This window comes from Tachysurus fulvidraco, chromosome 22 (assembly GCF_022655615.1).
Source record: "Tachysurus fulvidraco isolate hzauxx_2018 chromosome 22, HZAU_PFXX_2.0, whole genome shotgun sequence".
Classification (NCBI taxonomy): domain Eukaryota; kingdom Metazoa; phylum Chordata; class Actinopteri; order Siluriformes; family Bagridae; genus Tachysurus; species Tachysurus fulvidraco.
Window position 1 is genome coordinate 6,042,599 of NC_062539.1, and position 20,225 is coordinate 6,062,823.

The 20,225-nt window shown below is 39.2% G+C and overlaps 1 protein-coding gene across 6 annotated transcripts in view; it reads left to right on the forward strand.

The window, feature by feature from the left end:
- The window catches only part of LOC113645143 (receptor-type tyrosine-protein phosphatase mu-like), a 186,100-nt gene extending 168,649 nt beyond the window's left edge, over positions 1-17,451 (forward strand). For all 6 annotated transcript variants that reach the window (XM_047806456.1, XM_047806458.1, XM_047806457.1 and 3 more), the window contains 11 exons: positions 1,151-1,248; positions 4,063-4,179; positions 4,614-4,768; positions 7,752-7,887; positions 9,656-9,805; positions 10,216-10,389; positions 11,015-11,146; positions 14,194-14,319; positions 14,932-15,095; positions 15,988-16,123; positions 16,637-17,451. In XM_047806456.1, coding sequence (XP_047662412.1) covers positions 1,151-1,248; positions 4,063-4,179; positions 4,614-4,768; positions 7,752-7,887; positions 9,656-9,805; positions 10,216-10,389; positions 11,015-11,146; positions 14,194-14,319; positions 14,932-15,095; positions 15,988-16,123; positions 16,637-16,690 — 1,442 coding nt within the window. In that variant the 3' untranslated portion in view covers positions 16,691-17,451. The remainder of the gene's footprint in view (positions 1-1,150; positions 1,249-4,062; positions 4,180-4,613; positions 4,769-7,751; positions 7,888-9,655; positions 9,806-10,215; positions 10,390-11,014; positions 11,147-14,193; positions 14,320-14,931; positions 15,096-15,987; positions 16,124-16,636) is intronic.
- Positions 17,452-20,225: the final 2,774 nt, after the last annotated feature.

The window sequence follows — 20,225 nt, forward strand, 5'->3', positions numbered from 1 at the left end:
GCGGTCAGAGGCGGAAGGGGTCCAGAGTTTGGCAGAAGAAGCCTTGAGTTTGAGCAAACTTGCTTGCTTTTTTACATTCAGAAAGCTGATTAGAGAAAGGGAGAGGAAAGGAGTAGGAGGAAAGGAGGAGCTTGGTCTCTTAATTCAGATATGTTTGTGCATGTACACGTTGATGCTTAGGTGCCCCCATCAGTATCAGTGTGTACAAGCATGGTTGAGTTTGTGAGTGTGTGTGTGTGTGTGTGTGTGTGTGTGTGTGTGTGTGTGTGTGTGTGTGTGTGTGTGTGTGTGTGTGTGTGTGTGTGTGTGTGTGTGTGTGTGTTTGTGTGTGTGTGTGCTTGCCTGGGGTAGCAGCACTCGGCCCAGCTGTTTTGTAATGACATTTTTATGAGCTGGAGGAAGATCAGGAGGTTGTAGCGAGTCTCTGCTGAATGTAATTTGCCTCTGGCTGCAGGTAATGTGAATTAGCTCCAGCCCTTACACTGGGATTTGCAGACTAATTAATTTGTCGCAAGACATTTTTTTTTTTTTTTACCGTTGGTACTTGATTAAAAACAATATTAATTCAAATGAATTAGATTCCTAATTCAAAACGGACGAAGCATAATGGTCACAAGCGGCCGAGTCGGACATCAGTCTCTGCCTCTTGGTTCTCTCAGTCAATTTGTGTTTTTAATTTCATGCACAATTTGGTTGTTAGGATTGTTATTAGTATATCGCAGTTTTCATTACGAAAGGATTAGAATTGTGTATGCGTATAAATCAAGGCTGCACAAAATTCTTTATATTGAAGCTGAAATGAAATCACAATATCTAACACAGTAGATGACTAATAACATCAACGCATACATTATACTGTATAATGTACATACATTAGAGAACCCCTAGTGGTACCTAGTGGTAACACAATGTATATGTATCACTTCCCTTACAGTGTTCTAATTCAGGTTTTTCTAATCCAGTAAAGCAAAAATTAACGTAAGCAACGATTGAAATGTTGGAAAATAACTGATATACTTTACATTATATTCTAGTATAAAACCCTCTGATTGCTCTGTAAGTCTCCAGTATGTAATATAGTGTGTTGTGTATTTTCGAATGTGAGCTCGTAATGATCGACTTTACTGTATCGTGTTGATTCTCTGCGCAGGACCCATGCAGGAGACAGTGATTGACTTCTGGAGGATGGTGTGGCAGGAAAACACAGCCACCATTGTCATGGTTACTAACCTAGTGGAAGTTGGAAGGGTGAGTAGAGAAAGATGTGACACATCCCACTGTAGTGCATGTCTCCTGGTAGAATTTTCTGAATCTAACGTATAAGCTCGGGTTTTACGAACTCAAAAGTGTTTGCTCGAATTGGATAGCAACGCTCCCCTTGGAGTGAACTGAGTGAGAACTAATCAATGTAGCTCATTACCACACAAGCATGAAATGGCTTTTCGGTTGGCCTTTTGCATGATGACCAGCTCTCCAAACCACTGGACTCCAAATCGCCGTGTTTCTAATTAGCCATGAGGATGATGGGAAGTTCACATTGCCTGGAAACAGCATCGTCCATACACAGCAGTCGGCTCAGAACAGTTCTATTAAAAAAGAAAATTCAAAATCAAAACCAGTTTCCCATGAGACTCTGGTATGGATGGATTAGGAGGGTTAAGTAAAAACAGGATATTAGTATGGGTAGTTTTTTATGGTGTCGAAATCTCATTATCATCTCATACAAATATCTTAGACATATTGTTTTGGGGTTTTTGTGGAACCAAGCACAAACAACACCACAAAATTGTAAGTAAAATAATGAGGCTGGGTCTGATTTCCTTCTAGACCAGACTGTAGAATCATGCAGTCTATCAGTGACAGTAGTTTCAGGTGATTACTGAATGGCACACTCTGTAGATCCCTATTTAAGCTTCACTGGCACATCTGTAGCAGCGATTGGGGTGTCAAATGTGAATATTGTCATGGGAGAAATGAACACAAACTAGGTAATAATTTACTTTACCATACTTTTTTTTTTTTTTTTTTTTTTAAAAAAAGCTTTTGGTTGAGAACCTATGAGTATTTATATTGAATGGTCAAATATATGCGGACACCTGACCATCAAGGAAGTGTATCATCATCTAGAATATCTTTGTATGCTGCTACATTCCAGGTCTGGTATGGAATGATCAGACATTGTCCGTTCTAAAGGACAAATGAAAGAACTGTAAGTTTAGTGTTTAACCATAACGGGTTATATCCATAATACTCAGCACTGTATCGGCTACTGTTTCTGCCCCTACAGTACATGGGCGACCGGGTGGCATGCACTGGTCAGGCAGATGTGCCCTGCTGCAGGCTGGGAGTGTGTTATAGTAATCTAATGCATCCTGCTGATGGTGGTGGGAATGTTGAGAAAGTGTGGGGGGGTGGGAAGTGGGGTTAGGTTAGGACTGGCGGTTCTCCACAGAGAGCTATAAACCCACCGCTGTGCTCCTCCACCACCCATCTGCCTCCATTCTGCACCAAACACTCAGAGAGGCGAAGGCCAGATCGCATGAGCCCTGCAGGGGAGGGGGACTGGCAGAGAGAGAAAGAGAGAAAGACAGGGATGTGGTAACAGTGGAAGGAAGAATGAATTAATAGATGGAGAGAAGGAAGATCTGATATAATTTATTATTCTCTATGCATACTCTATGATGTGCACATCACTGCATTAGTCAGTCAATTTATTTGAACATTTATGATCATGCATGCATGTCTACATGGTCCATAATACGCCCACCTTTCTTATTCTCTCTTTCTCTCCCTAACACACACACACACACACACACACACACACACAGCTCTTAATTGATGGAATAATATAATGGCTGTGGCCTAATGTAATCTTGGCGGAGATTGAGATGGAGCAGTTTGGGTTGTGGATTTCTCATCTCAAGTGTCACCAAGGGACCTCAACTTTTGCTCTCCTCCTCCTCAACTGTCCCTCCATCCTCCAGTCTCATTTCCAGCCTTAATGACGCCGGAGAGCCACCAGAGACAGATTGAATCTTGCCATGGCTTTGTGTGTTTCAGATAACAAAAAAAAAAACCCTTTCAGAGACATTAAGCAGTTTTCAGCTACTGCTGTATCAAATGAGATATTAAGATGTTTTGTGCTGCTAATGCAATAACAATGTTGTCATCTTGCAAATTGCACATTTAACCGTGTCATGTATGACAGTCTGATGTTTATCAGTATAATACTGGAATATAAAGAGGCATTGGGTCTGAGCTCAGGGTGTCGGATGTCATATTATATTTAGTGGAGCTTAACGTGAGAATGAGACAGCATTACAGTGTGAATTATGTTTTCGTCGATACCTGAGAAATCTATATGGAGCTTTAGCTGGAGTTTTCTGCAGAACAGAACTGACTTAGGACAGCATCCACTTACAACACGTTAGTCTGATTTTCAGACCATAGTAACTCACTTGTATTGATTCACTGTATGTTTCCTGTCTGACATTCAGATTTTTTTTTTGCATATTAGGTATATAATGCAATGACACTATCTGCATCTGTGTCTGTATCTGTCTTGTGCTCCAAATATCTATATGCGTCGACCGAACCATAAGGCTTTTGCTGGGTTGTCTATTTCTTGGTGTTAGTAGTCTCCTTTAAAGCATTATGACCCTGACCAGGCAGTTACTAAGGATGTTGCAAATGCATTGTGGCTTTTTCTTTTCTCTGGAAGGTTTATTTCTGATCTCTCAAATCTAATCCCATCTGCCTCACGTTCACGTAACCTGACTGTAGGGTCCTGATCCAGATGTGCACATCTACTGGACAGGCTTTCTAGAAAAACATTTTAATTAAAACAGCAACTTATTCATCTTTATTTTTGTTTTATTAGAACATGTATTTGGTTCCATTCCTACTGCATAGGATTATTATCAATGAGTAATGGGTTTGTAATTAAGCTTCCTCAGCTTCAGCTATACACTGCAAGTTAGATGTGTAGGAAACTAATAAAATATTTTCATCCAAGATTGATTGCGGAAATAAGTTTAATTGAATGTGTGTTTATCCCATTAGGTGAAATGTTGTAAGTACTGGCCGGATGACACAGAGATATACAGAGATATGAAGGTGACGCTGATAGAGACCCAGCTCCTGTCTGAGTATGTCATCAGAACATTCGCTGTGGAGAAGGTGAGTAAAAAAAAAATAGACCTTTACACAAAAACTTTTCTGAGAGGCAGCTGAAGAAGGATACACCTAAGCCACAGTGTAATGGCTTTGTGAATTTGTAGCAAATGCGAGTAGACATGCTCATCTCTCATCAGATCACATATGTTCCATCTCGCATGCCTTTAGAGAAGGGTGACTGCACACAACAAAGTATTTTCTCCGTTCATTAATTTCTAATCTTCTTCCTAGTCTCAGAATAGATTGATACAAAGATAACCTGTCTTGTGTGCATAATTCTTTCTTACCCCAAGAATAAAAATAATGAAAAAACGTATAGTGTTAGCATTGTCAAGGGCATTTCAAAGTATAACAGGCTATGACTGATAGGTAAGTAGAAATTTAGAATTTAACCACCCCACCCCCCCCCTTCTCTCTCTCTCTCTCTTTCTCGGTAGAGAGGGGCACACGAGATTCGTGAAATCCAGCAGTTTCATTTCACAGGCTGGCCGGATCACGGTGTGCCATACCATGCTACAGGATTACTGGGCTTCATCCGCAGAGTCAAGGCCAAGTCAGCTGCCAACGCTGGCCCTATTGTGGTTCACTGCAGGTAGCATGTCACTCCCTAATTTTTTCATCAATACATTAGCTGAAATACTAGTAGTCATAGTAAGTTAGCCTTTTTATGAACAATTTAAACATACATTTTAAACATCATCACAATTGTTGATTACAGCGATTACAAATCCAGTATCCTAAACCTTTAAGCCTACAGTACTGTATGAGCACAATAGCCTGAACCTTCTAGATTTCCAGAAAAAGAATGAATGAAAACCATTACAGACATTCTGCATTAGCTAATTACTACAAATAAGAAAACCACTGTCTCAGCCAGAAATGCAACTTCAGCACTCCTGTTAGATGGATATTTCTTAACACCCCACTGAGTTGGAGCTGATTTATGATAATCCATATTTAGTAAGACGGATTCGACAGCAGGTTCAAGTCCAACAGTGTCTGTCCATAAAGTTCATCTCTTACTTCACCTCTTTTGTCAGATCTAAATCACATTGTGGCACTTGCTTTATAGGAGTAAGCATTACAGGAGTATTTATCAAGATGAATTTTATATGAAATGAATGCTTCATGCATTATTGCAATGCTTACACACAGTGCTTCATGTTTTACAGTGTACTTGTAGTTTTTATTTATTGAAAGGTTTGTTAGAAATACATCTAGAAGTGTTGCATCTTTATATGTCCACTCTACAAATTCCAACATGCCTAGGTCCCTATCTACTATTACAAAGATTGATTGAGATTACTGTATGCAGTCTACTGTTGTTTTGTAATATTTCAATTATTATTATATTACATGGGATAAATGCAATACTGCCTTAATTATTATTTTTATTATTATTCTTAATAATAATAATAATAATAATAATAATAATAATAATAATAACAATAAATAAATAGATAGATAGATAGATAGATAGATAGATAGATAGATAGATAGATAGATAGATAGATAGATAGATAAATAATAGCTTGAAAAAATGCAAAAAGCATTTGTGAATTTCAAAAAAATTTACATGACAGTGAAACTGATGGAGCCGAACCAAACAGACTGAATGACGAGTGAGTCTGTAAAAATAAATAAATAAATAAATGAATGAATAAATAAATAAATAAATAAATAAATTTTAAGACGTGCATTGCCTAAGGATTGCAGCAGTCTTTGTCAGTTTATGAGGGCAAAAAAAACTTTCAAGCAATGCACAGTTACTAATTAAATTCTGGGGTAAGGAATTAAATGCAAAAATGAGCGAGGCATAAAAGAAACTTTCAGATAATTCCCGAGGTTAAAATTTATGACTGTATTGTTAAAAAAGCAATCAGCACATACAGTACACGCCTTCTGTCATGTGGGTTGCTTAAAACACGGAGGTGCAGGTGGAGCAGGTTTTAATAAACACACACAGTCCAAAACACAAGGTAAAGTCCAGAAAACAGGAAAAGGTCGAGAGTTCAGCAAATGGACTAGGCTGGGACGAGAACACGGACACCAGAAAACATGAGCTATGGTCAAAAATACACTAGATAGATAGATAGATAGATAGATAGATAGATAGATAGATAGATAGATAGACAGACAGACAGACAGACAGACAGACAGACAGACAGACAGACAGACAGATCAAGTGCGGAACAAGTGCGGATAAATATGTCAGTATGTGTACAACAATAACTAAAGTTAAGGCAGGTGTTATGTACATACATATAGTATGTGCCAAATAGGAATATGTGCCTAAATTAGGAATATCTGACTAAAAAAATATAATTATGTATAGTGTGCAAATGTGTGCATTCTAAAAGACCAAGAAATATACACATACAGTGTATGTACAGATAATATACATACTGTATACAAATGTATTCTGGAAAGAATTTACAGTTATATACAATTACAATTGGTATAAAAGATGTAACAGGATGTACACGGTGGAGCAGAAATGCATTGTTATCACAGATACTGTATATAATACAAGTATTAGTATTAGTGAGACATTCAGGGTCCTGTATCTCTTCTTGGATGGAAGGAGATGGAACAGTTTGTGACTAGGATGGAAAGAGTCCTTGATAATATTGTCTACTGTGGTGAAGAGACTCAGTGGTGTGAGACTCAGTTGCGTGCCAATGGTGCGTTGGGCAGTTTTTTCACCACCATTGTAGTGGTTTCTTTACACACAATGTGGAGTTGCCGTACCACACTGTATGTAATTGAGTTTGTCATGATGCTTTCTATGATGCTGTGGTAAGAGTTTTTTTGGATATTGGGGATAGATGAACTTTTTGAGTCTTCTAAACATTACAAAACATAGTTATGGCTACGACTATGGCTTAGCCAGAATAGAAAAAAAGAAACTGGAATCAACAGGAATCAGGTTTGGTAATGCGGGGTCACAAGGATACAACACTGATACTTTGCTCTGCATCACACGAGAGTCTAAACCCCAGAACAAATCAAAGGGGAAACACAGAACATGTGAGAACGATCGAGGACACAGTCAGGGAACAGCCAATAACAAGGCAGGGGCAGAGACAAGACATGAATCAAAACAAAGACACGTGTAAATATAAACAAACAGAGAATAGAGAAGAACATAAACAGAATACATGCTGAAATAAACTGGTGTTACCGGTCGCCGTGTGTTGCGTGGAGATTCGTGAGACCTTTTTTATACACATTCATCTAATAACCTAAAAAAAAAACAAATCCCTACTGTACTGTATGTAATTCTTCAGCCAGATAGTTTGCATTAAACCTACATCTTTATAACCTAGGATCATTTAACTTTTCTAATAACCTGAACATCATTACATTTCTTTCTGGTTTCACTGGTAATATTCACACAGTAGATGGTGATAATTGAAACAGCACTTTACATCTTATGCCTGGCACCTTAGATGGGAGAGTTAAAATCGTCTCAAAGCCTTTTCTCAAATCTTCTCATGTCTAGTTTTCAAACTTACTTTTAAATCTTTCTGCATTAAATTAAAGACAGATTTTTGTGATTGTTCTTTCTGCAGCGCGGGTGCAGGCCGGACAGGCTGTTTCATCGTGATCGACATCATGTTGGATATGGCTGAAAGGGAGGGCGTGGTCGACATCTATAACTGCGTCCGTGAGCTGCGATCTCGCCGGGTTAACATGGTCCAGACTGAGGTACTCGTTTATATGCTGACTTTTAAACTTCTTGTTAACAATGGTGTCTTGATTTGTTAATCCTTCATGGTAACTAGAGATGACACGAAACTGTAAGACCGAAATATGGGGTGACAGCAGGGACAGGAGGAGATAATAAGATAGACCCCAGGAGAGAGTGAGTGAGAGAAATGTAGGGCAGTCGAGGAAGAGAGAGAGAGCTTATGTGAATTAAAGGGACCACAAATAGTCTGTAAACTGCCCGTTTATTCATTCATGGCCTGTTCCTGTACTCTTTTTTTTTTTAGACAATCATCAAAACACTCTCAGTACTTCCTGCCAGTTTAGGAGCCAATCAAGACTTAGAGTGTGACACAAATCAGGTGGTTATAAGTGCCATAAAGATGCAGGAATAGCTATGGGCGAATATTGCTGTGATTCTACTGCTTTCAACAATTTTATGCTGAAGAACTCTTTGCTTTTGTGAACACATACCATCTGGACTGAGCTGTAGAGTAGCTGAATGCACCATTTCCCTGTAATTCCATTTAGATCACAAGCATCATTGGATTTAATGGGCAAATGTTTCATAAATGACATCTGGATTGGGGTTTGAGTAACTATGCAGGCAAAGCTTCTCTGATTCATCCTCCACAAGTTCAGTGACCTTCAAACTGTGTGTGTGTGTGTGTGTTTTCCCTCACAGGTGTTTGTGCGTGTTGACATTGCCCCTCACCCTGCAGGCACTTGTTACCTTTTGAAGTGCATGATCGAACTGTCTGTGATTATTTGCGACAACTGAAAGTGATTTGTGTTGCAAATCTGATCGCTTTCATTATAAAGACACGTTTATAAACACACGTTCAAAAACATTTTTTTTGGTTGGTTTGAAGTTAATTGAGATCCCAGCTGTGCTCCGATTGGTCTGAGCAACAGAAAGGTCAAAGATCATTAGCTACTCTAGCAAGCACGTTAATTATGGAAGCACTGACCCTGTGTCACGATTTAGTCAAAAGTGACAAGGCCAGATTGTCTCCAAATGTCACTTCAACAGTGATTTCCATCAAATCATCTCTTTGTGAATGGGGAAAAGGGATGTGACCTCACGTATCTTGTCACTGCTGACTGACGTTTAAATTAAATCAGAACTATTACGAAACGCTCATCTGCACATCTCGGGATGATTTGTGTGCTAAAAAATTCCTTTCAATTTAAGAAGCACCATTACATTAAAGTTGAAAATCTTACAACTTGAGTTCATGTTATTAAGGATTTTAATGCCCTCAAATGAATGTTGTAATCAGTGTAGCCTTTCTAACATGGCTTTAACTTCTGCAATATTTCTAAAATGTTATAAATGTGTTAGTAAAAGCAAACTAACGACTTGTGAGATAACGATTAAAAGAAAGCATTCGTAATGATCGTTTTTCTCTCTTTCTTTTAAGGATAAACTCACACTAATTCCACTTTATGACTTTTCACTTTAGCTTCATTAAATTCCTAAAATGCAAATGAATGTGTTGTAGTTATAAAAACAAAATAAAGCTATACAAGGGTCTCATGATAACTAACAATAAAGATGAAGCAGGTGCAAATTTTCAGTACAGTATCTTGGGCCATTTATTGTGGATTTTTAGGCCATGGCACAACCTCTGTGTTTTACAATGACTGCCGTGTACAGTATTAGATACATTTCACATATCATGTTTTTTGGATGTCGTCCATCAACCATCAGTTATGAACTTCGATCCTTTAACTGAAGTAATCCGAAGACATTTTGTTCTTTCAGGAGCAATATGTCTTTATCCATGATGCCATTCTGGAGGCATGTCTTTGCGGTGACACCACCATTCCTGCCAATCAGCTCCGTTCCGTGTACTACGACATGAACCGGTTGGATCCCCAAACCAACACCAGTCCAATCAAAGAGGAGTTTAGGGTAAGAGGGAAGTGGATTAAAGGAAGTTTGGGAATGAGAATCCAAGTCTCATCTTTACACCAACATGGTCACACACTTACAGATATCCAGATTTTTACTTCCTAGATTCTCAATTTCCTTAATATTCATTATCTACTGCCAGTTTGCACTGTGATATAAATACTGATGCAAATATGGTTAACTGTGTTTCATATCTGCAACACAACAATTAATTTAACTTATATTTATATTTACTTTTTTCTATATTTTTCTGTAGTATTTCTATATTTAAGTCTTTTTTCATTATATATATATATATATATAGAGTGGATGTCTTGCTTGAAGGCCACGACTACTACAGTATGTACAAATATAATGTGAAATTATATATATTAGTTTCACCTTGATTTCTGTGAATGTGTGTTATAAAGACACTGAACATGGTGACCCCGACACTGCGCGTAGAAGACTGCAGCATTGCACTATTGCCACGGAACCACGAGAAGAACCGCTGCATGGATGTGCTGCCTCCTGACCGCTGCCTGCCCTTCCTCATCACCATAGACGGAGAAAGCAGCAACTACATCAATGCTGCTCTTATGGATGTAAGACAGCCAAAACCGCTCGCATCTTCTCTTCTCACATTCTCTTTCTATCTTTCAGAACTAGTGGCTTTATTTACAGAGCTGTTCACCTGGCATGGTGTTTTTTTTTTTTTTTAATAAAGTAATTTAATTAACAATTTAATATATTGAGGTCACACCTTTACCTTTAAAATGTGAGTGAGACAAAGAGAAATCAATCGAATTAGACGATATGGCCTAAGGAACCTTGTCATGGAGATGATTGATAATGTTACACTTTAGTTCAATCATGGAATGACACATAAAGGACGTACTGGAGTCACTGACATGGATATACCATTAACCCGAGTCACCTTCTCAAAGTGAAAACACTTTTTCTTCCATTAAATAATTAACTCAAGCCATCGTATTAAATATGTTGTTGCCACAATATATTGAGTCATGGACTCAAGTTACACAATTCATAACCATGCCTTTGGGATATTCTGGTCAAAAGAAGAATCATTTGTGGCAATGAGATACTACACTTGTGGTCTATAATTATAAACGGTATATGATCACTGTCACATCAGATGAATTAATAGTAAGATCAACATATTGGGATAAAATTATTCTTTTTTTCTCTCACCTTCCTCTCTTTCAACAGAGTTATAAGCAGCCTTCTGCATTTATCGTTACCCAACATCCTTTACCAAACACAGTGAAAGATTTCTGGAGGCTAGTTCTGGACTATCACTGCACATCCATTGTAATGCTCAATGATGTGGATCCTGCACAGGTGAGGACATCTGGATGGATGGGAGGGTTAATGGACGGCTGGATGGATGGTTGGATGGACGGGTGGACGGACGGACGGATGGATGTGTGGGTGGATGGGTGGATGGATGGATGGATGTGTGAATGGACGGATGGATAAATGGATGGATGGATGGATGGATTGATGGATGGCTTTATGGATGGATAGATAGATAGATAGATAGATAGATAGATAGATAGATAGATAGATAGATAGATAGATAGATAGATAGATAGATAGATAGATAGATAGATAGATAGATTTTTCACAAGATCACTTGTTAAATGTGGAAATAAAACATCTGCGCTAATAGGAAAGTAATCAACAACAGGTAATGAACACAGAGAACTAAAAGTGCGTAACAATTACACACATCATTCAAACCTTCGTACATGTATGGAGTATTCGAATAAGATGTGGCTAAGAAATGGCTAAATCCTAATATCAACCAGCCAGAGCCGTCTGCTATTCCTTCAGTCAAGAATTCGTGAGCACTCTGGTACAACTTAAATCTAATGAATAGAGCCAGCTAAGTATGTGCAATATCTCACTGGTTTATCTCTAGAACTAAAATACTGAGGTAATTATATTAACTTACATTATTTACCTTAATCTATGATGATATCTGTGGCGTTGTGATGAAGAGACTATAATTATTCATGTTAGACATCAAACGAATAATCAGACAGAATAATTCAAAATGAATGGCTAGCTGAGGTACCTCTATATGCACTGTGTAGACATCGACTCCAGTGTATATTTGCGCAAGAGTGTGAAAGAGTTCTGTGTGTCTGCGTTCGTGACTCTGCATGAATGTGCAGTCGTGTGTGTGTGTGTGTGTGTGTGCACAAGAGTGTAAGAGACTCTAGGATGGTAGCAGCCTGAGGCTCTGTCAGAAAACCCCAGAATCAAAGCTAAGAGTGAGGCACAGAATCACACCATCTCTCCTTCCACTCCACCAAAACATGTCTCCTGCACCATTCTCCCCTCTTCTCACACTAAGGAGTCTTTCATTCCAAATTCTAACTGTAGCCACTGACACTATGAGGTCTAGGTACCGGGGCAAACACATACAACACACACAATTAGACAGTGAATGTTTCACTCTTTCTCATTTGTCACTTGTAAACACTCAGATTCTCCAACTGCTCTTCCAAGCTCATAGTCACAGTTAGGACAGGACAGTATGTGTGATCCAGAACTGTCTGTGTTAAATACCTCATTCTGTCTCTCTTTCTATTACACTCCATAATTTAACTCATAACATTTCCTGTACGACGATAGGGATAAGTGGAATCAGTAACAACCGAAGTTTCAAGGTCTATTTTGGCTAGAATTAGTATATTTTTCATAAAGCAGCTTTTAATCGGCACATAAATTACGAATTCTTGATCTCCTTTTAGAATCTCATGGCTACATTAAGTTGTAAATAATCCAGTGCAAAATAACAGGATTTGCTGGATCGAGTGCTAATTTATGAGCTGTAGATTAATAGATATGGAAGCTGTATTGACAGCATAGAATCAGATGCGATGACCCTCTTCTCTCATTGGTCTAAATCCCTGTCTCATATGTTTCTACTCAAGAAAAATTCCCTAACCTCAGAGATGTTACTTCACAAAGGCAATTCAGACGATTGCATAATCCGAACGTGGTATCCAGATAGTCAGCTTTAGCAGCTGCGTGTCCCAACTCTGAATTCTGATAACTTTCCCCTTGTGAATGTTGGTGAAATTTTTCAACTTACGAAGCCAGGTATTCTGTCTAAATAATTGATGCTATTTGCAGATACCTTTATGTTTGTCTCTCTTTTGTTCGTACACCACTGAGCAGTTGAGGGTTAAAGTTAAGGCCCCAGCAGAGGCAGCTTGGTGGTACAGTATACTACACAAATCCCGAGGTATTCTCCCAATTTTTCAAGAGTGTCTTCTTTTTTGAACAACAATAAAAAAACAAACCAAAAAAAATCCTTACTTTGGGCTGCATTCCTAGTCTGTAGCTTATGGCAGCAAAAGTTCAAAAGTGCAAACAAAACTCAAGTTATCTAGTCTCAGTAGCTTGTGGTTTGAATACCAATATGCACATTTCTGTGTTAAACGCTCACTGTGCCTTTGTAACGCATCTCTGAATATGGCCCTTTGAGAGAAGAGTGAACATTGGCTGTATTAGAGCTCTGACATGAAAAGAGAGATAGGCATAATGCTGGAGCCGGATGATCTCAGTGCCTGGTGAGATCCCACTCACACATCCATTATAGAAATCAGGTGACGTGCAGATTTCTTGCTTTTAGCTTGGCATACACATGCAGGTGGGTGCTGAATCAGTGCTTCACTTAGCTACAGTGCACCAGGCTGGGTAAATTCACACTGTCTGATGCTCTTAGCAAAGCAAACAGTGCTCTCTCCCTGCAGCCCACCTCCTTCCCTAACCTACACATCAAACACTAAAGAGCCAGCCTCACTCTGCCAAGAGACACTCACACGGGCTCCATATCCTCTTCTCATCACTTATTCCTTTACAAAAAGCAAAGCAATCATGCGCTGTTGTCAGAGAATGAAATATGTAGCCAGTGTGGATCATTTCTAATGGAAATGATCAAATGGGAAATGATTTGAATATATGAATAAATAATGAAAAGGCAAAGATCTGATTCTTTGTGAGACTGCATGGCTTATTCATGCTATCGCTGTGACATTCAAAGCTCCGGCAGATAAATTTTTTAAAACATGTTGGAATTGTTTTTTTTTGTGCACATTTGCTGATTCTGTTTTACTGCTTGCATTTGTGTAGTGTTCTTTTTAGTGTGAGTGTTTTTTAAACATTCATCTGAGGGGAAAGAGTAAAGAAAGTTTACAAGGGCAATGTTTCACTAGATTAATGCTAGAGTTCCTACTAATGTAATGTAATCTCACTCTCTCTCTCTTTCTGTGTGTGTGTGTTTGTGTGTGTGTGTGTGTGTGTGTGTGTGTGTGTGTGTGTGTGTGTGTGTGTGTGGGTGTGTGTGGGTGTGTGTGGGTGTGTGGGTGTAGCTGTGTCCTCAGTACTGGCCAGAGAATGGCGTACATAGACATGGTCCATTGCAGGTGGAATTTGTGTCAGCTGATCTTGAAGAGGATATCATCAGCAGAATATTTCGGATTTACAATGCTGCTCGGGTGGGTTTCACACACACACACACACACACACACACACACACACACACACACACACACACACACACACACACACACACCTTTTACAGTATGCGCATGACCACACCAATCACAACCTGGTGATATAGTTTACTCGTCCCACCAGCTTCCACTCACTTCAACCCATCTCATCCTACTGATGTACTTAACTGATTTCTCCCCAGTCTGCTGATATATCCCTTTACCACCCCTGCTGATTTAATTTATTCACAACTCCAATCATAGCATATCCAGCTGACTTCACTTTATTCATCCCAGCAATCACAGCACAGCTTGCTGATTCACTTTACTCATCCCACCAAACACAGCACAGGCAGCTGACTTACTTTACTCGTCCCATCAAACACAAGAGGACAAACCGTACAAACTGCTGGATTATTTGTTCCAACTAATCCCAGCCTGCTGACATCCTCACTCATCCCACTGTTATTCACAGCACAACCTTTTGACTTACTCATCACACCAATCACAGTACGGCCTTCTGACTTACTTCTGTCCCAATGTTACAATATATACAGAATTCCTATCGGCTTGACAGAGTGTGTGTGTGTGTGCGTGTGTGTGTGTGTGTGGTAGCCTCAAGATGGCTATCGTATGGTGCAGCAGTTCCAGTTCTTGGGCTGGCCCATGTACCGAGACACACCCATGTCCAAACGTTCCTTCCTCAAACTCATTCACCAGGTGGACAAATGGCAAGAAGAATATGATGGAGGAGAGGGACGCACTGTGGTGCACTGCCTGTGAGTCACACACACACACACACACACACACACACACAAACGCACATGCACGCACACCGCTCAGGCACACACACACACACACACCTAGACAGACATAGACACGCACACACAGACACAGACACATACACAGAGACACACACAAACCAGCACACACACACAAACACACAGAGTCACTGATACACATGCTTGACTCAAACACATGCCTTCTAATGCATTCATGGACACAAAGTAGTATAATTCCCTTTCTTTCTTTCTTTCTTTCACCTAAAACATCAGCCTCATCACGATCAAATCGCCAAATGCATGAAAACAGATCAATAATCATTAGAGAATTAATTAACAATTAAGTCCGCCAGAAGTTTGAAAGCCAAAGATATTTTCAGGCCAGGTTTTTGTGTTCAGTACAAAGCTAAACATCTCCCTCTAGTGTCAAAATACACTCACTACAACGAGGTGCGCCATCGCTTTTCCGTTATGCAAGAAAATCAAAGAAAGCCTTGATAATTAGCCGATGAGTTAAAGTGTGTTAATTACAGTGTTGAATCCCTAGGCCTAGATAATTATTATAATTATAATTATAAATGTAGAAAGTGTAGCGCGTGTGTGAGCCCGTAACTCCACAACAGCTTTGACGTTATCTGGGTTTAACCTCATAAAGAAAGGTGAAATATTTTTAGGAGGTGGAAAAAAATGCTAATTTTATATGAAAACCTTTTTACTTTGTCATGAGGACCTCACAAATATGCCTCACCCTAACTAAAACAATGCAACTGCTTGGATGGTCTTTTTTTTATTGTTTGTGTGTGTGTGTGTGTGTGTGTGTGTGTGTGTGTGTGTGTGTGTGTGTGTGTGTGTGTGTGTGTGTGTGTGTGTGTGTGTGTGTGTGTGTCAGAAATGGAGGTGGACGCAGCGGAACATTCTGTGCCATCAGCATTGTGAGTGAGATGTTGCGACACCAGCGCACGGTTGATGTGTTTCATGCTGTTAAAACTCTGCGGAACAACAAACCCAACATGGTGGATTTACTGGTACAGCATTCACACTTTCTTCACATTTCTTTCAACCCACTTTCATTCAGAATTGTGCTCAAGGCAAAAGCCTTAAAAGTCATGTCGTCTTTCGTACAAGCCAGTTTTGTGAACATTCACTACAAATGTCACTCTCTATTAAAGTAACACATTACTAACTAAACACAGCTGATGTATTGTTCTGCTCGACTTACTGTGCTTACATGTGTATGACCGGGATGGTTAGGTGTCCAAAAACCTTTAGCCTTATATATATTTAGCACGTTACACCTAAATGTACAAGCACCACAATGTCACTTGTTACAGGAGAAGTGATTTGATTGGCTATGACATGACCACACCTCTTAATATATTCCTTTTTTTTTTTTTTACAGTTAAAATACAGCATTATTAGATGTAGTGATGAGGTTCTGCTCTACAAAATTGTGTAGAAATATAGAAAACATAGCAGTACTGTATAAATCATCAGCATCTGAATAACAGTGTTTGCGTCTTTGTGTTTTGTTTTTGCAGGATCAGTACAAGTTCTGCTACGAAGTGGCTTTGGAGTATTTAAACTCCGGCTAGCTGTGCTTTTGGATAAAAAAATTTTTTTTTAATCAGTGTGTGTACAGCACTAGCAGTTCGGTGCATGTGTGTGTGTGTGTGTGTGTTTGTGAGTATGTATGTGGTCAGCTTGTACATTACAACAAATGTTCATTTATCTGACCAGGCTTTTTGAACTACTGGGAGTACAGTATATTGTCCAGCCGTCTTCTAACTGAAGTGTGTGTTGTAAACAAAGCCAGCTCACATTCTTCTCTCTTACTTTGGCCCTATTCTGTGCCCTTCAGTATCATTTTCCAGCTTTTGCTCAGGACCGTCTGTGTGTGTTATTGTAATGTTTTCCATTTCCTTGGAATTGTGTGACGAAACGCGCGAGTGGACACCATCGAACGCAAGAATCAAGAATCTTAATGATATTTTATTGCGTAAATCAATTGTAATACGTTAACAAGCAGAGTTTCACATGCCATCCATAGCATCACTGCATATTGTGTGCCATGCTCAAAGGATCCAAAGCTTTTTTTTTTTTTTTTGGCACTTTGTTTTTGATATTGTTTGTTTATATTGTAAATAGGATCAGTGTAGTGTATTATTTATTCACGCTGTGTATTTCAGTGACAATCGTGTACTGGGTTCATTGTTCGAACGGCCCAGAATGTATTGTCAGCTTTGGTTCATCTTGTTTGTAGAAATATTGTACATGTTTAAATATATACTGTATGTATCATAGCAAAAGGAAAAAAAAAAAAAAAGACTTGATGTTATTATTTATCTCACAAAATCTACAAATCTGTTGGAAATCTGTCGAAGCTCTCGGATCCTCTCTCAACTCGTGTGTTTTCTGAGAAGAACAGGAATGAGAGGAGCTGGTGCGGGAGGAAAGTCCATGTATGTTGCGTTCATTTGTTTTTCATTTCTATAATAAAATGAGAAAACAAGGAAAGAGTTTTTTTTTTATTTCAATTTTAATTTTATTCTTTTCATAAGCAGATATTTGTATGATTAAATATTGACACCTTTTTAATTGTTTCCACTTGTTTACCCACACAAAGTAGTCAAATTAAATTCACAGCATGATCACAGCATGATCTGCTCTATGCTATTAGACAGCAATGGTCTAAGTCCGGGGGCACGGTGGCTTAGTGGTTAGCACATTCGCCTCACACCTCCAGAGTTGGGGGTTCGATTTCCACCGCCGCCTTGTGTGTGTGTGGAGTTTGCATGTTCTCCCTGTTTGCATGTTCTCAATCCGGGTACTCTGGCTTCCGTCCCCCCAAAGACATGCATGGTAGGTTGATTAGCATCTCTGGAAAATTGTCCGTAGTGTGTGAGTGAATGAGAGTGTGTGTGTGCCCTGCGATGGGTTGGCACTCCGTCCAGGGTGTGTCCTGCCTCGATGCCTGATGACGCCTGAGATAGGCACAGGCTCCCCGTGACCCGAGAAGTTCGGATAAGCGGTGGAAAATGAATGGTCTAAGTCCACTGTTCTAACTCTATTCTCATTTCAGAAAAGATATGAGACAAGTGGGATTATGTGCAGAAATCAATTCTGGGTCATTCAAATATTCTTAAATTTCAGCACCTGGAAAATCCTCTTTTACTGTCATCCTCTTGCTATTTGTATGAAGTGATTTATATTAGCAGTACATCAGGCTTTAAAGCCAATCTTTAATCTGTCCTTCTTGCTGTAAGCTACGATGTCATGTCAGATACATCCAGGTCAGCAAAATTCTCAGTTTATATTTAGACCCGTAATGTATGTGAAAGGATTAAAAGCAAACATTTAGAGAAATGCAAGAGCGTATACAGTGGGATCCAGAAATCTAAGAGCATTAATGATTCTGGATCCCACTGTATACGCTCTTGCATTTCTCTAATGTTTGCCTTTAATCAAAAAATTTAAATTCGTACAACTTTATGCATAGACTCCACAAGTTTGTGTAAAACCTGAGGATCCGTTTTAGATCAAATCTATCTGAGTGTCACCTGAACACATGCTTCAGTGGTAATGATATGGGAATGATATGACTTCACATGGACAAAAACATGCGTTTGCTTACCTTTTTGTAGTAATTGTGTAATTTCTGAAGAAATCTCACTATTCAGCATTTCCTGTTTTTATATACTGTAGGATATAAAATGACAGAACGTGAGATACTCAATCCCAGTATCAAACTGGGAAAGTTGATTGTTTAAATTGAGACAAACCATGGCAGCTCTGCTTCTGTTCTCTCGAAGATGTAGGTGCTGCAGGTTGAGAGATACACAGGTGAGAGTCACAGAGAGACACCTGCAGGACACACTGGTGTGACTCCCTGGTAAGGAGACATGCAGGACTTTCCTGCTGCACCTCCAGAACTTTCTGTCTGAATCCTAACGACATGTTTACACACCTAGGACACCGTTCCGTTCGAATAAAAGGATTGTAGTTTTGTATTGAGTGTAAAGCAAAAAGATGTCAGATTTCATATAGTGAAGGTTTTAGAGTACAGAGTTTACTTATGCTAAGACAATATGAAGAATAATAATAAGCTATATATTACAACATACTGTGTGTCCACCAAACTTTGAGAGTATCTTCGAAGTCAGATTTGACCTTTTTATCAAAAGCAACAGATAAAATCAGCTTCATTATGAATACGGTCATCCATAAGGTATATTCTGTATTCTTTAATAATTATGAGTGATTTTAATAATTCACATACAAACCCATTTAAAGGCAGGGTCTCTGTTGTTTGAAAGCCAATGTTGACATTTGAAATCACCAAAACAAACACGCCCCTAACCCAACACACAGGCAACTAATGGAAAGAAATGTGTCTGAAGGGAAGAACAATACGACTGTAGATAAACAAACAAGCAAAAATGACACACAAGCATAATCATGCAAAGGACAAAGGCATATATTAGTTCTGTGAAACAAAGCAAAACCAACGTTACTCACCTATCGAGAAGGGAAAAAGCGCCTCGGCCTCTTAAAGGCAGGGTCTCCGATTTTTGAGAAATACTTCAGAAAACTGAGTCGAGCCGAGAACTAAATAAAAATCAAAACAAACATGTAGCCAATAAGCAGAAAGGGGCAGGGCTTGTCAATATGCAGCGGAGAGAGTGTTCAGTGCGCATGTGTGACATTAGCAGAAAGCGGTTTTAATACACAAAACGTGGTTGTAGCTGCCTCTCTACATTACTACGATAGAAAAGAGGTGTTATTTGTGTAGTAACAGCGTTTAGCTCAGGAGTTATTGACTCCAATCTGTGAATATGTGGCCAATTTCCTGCTCCTTCAGTTTTCTCCAGCGCTGGAAAGCTGATCCTATATTAACACGTCCTACTTCTTGCCTTATCGTAAGCCTTTCTTCTCTTTCTTTCTTTGTTTTTATCCTCCATGTCAATGTTAAAACCGCTTTCTGCTAATGTCACACATGCGCACTGAACACTCTCCGCCCATATTGACAAGCCCCGCCCCTTTCTGCTCATTGGCTGCATATTTGTTTTGATTTTTGTTTAGTTTGACGGCCCAACGCAGTTTTCTGAAGCATTTCTCAAACATCGGAGA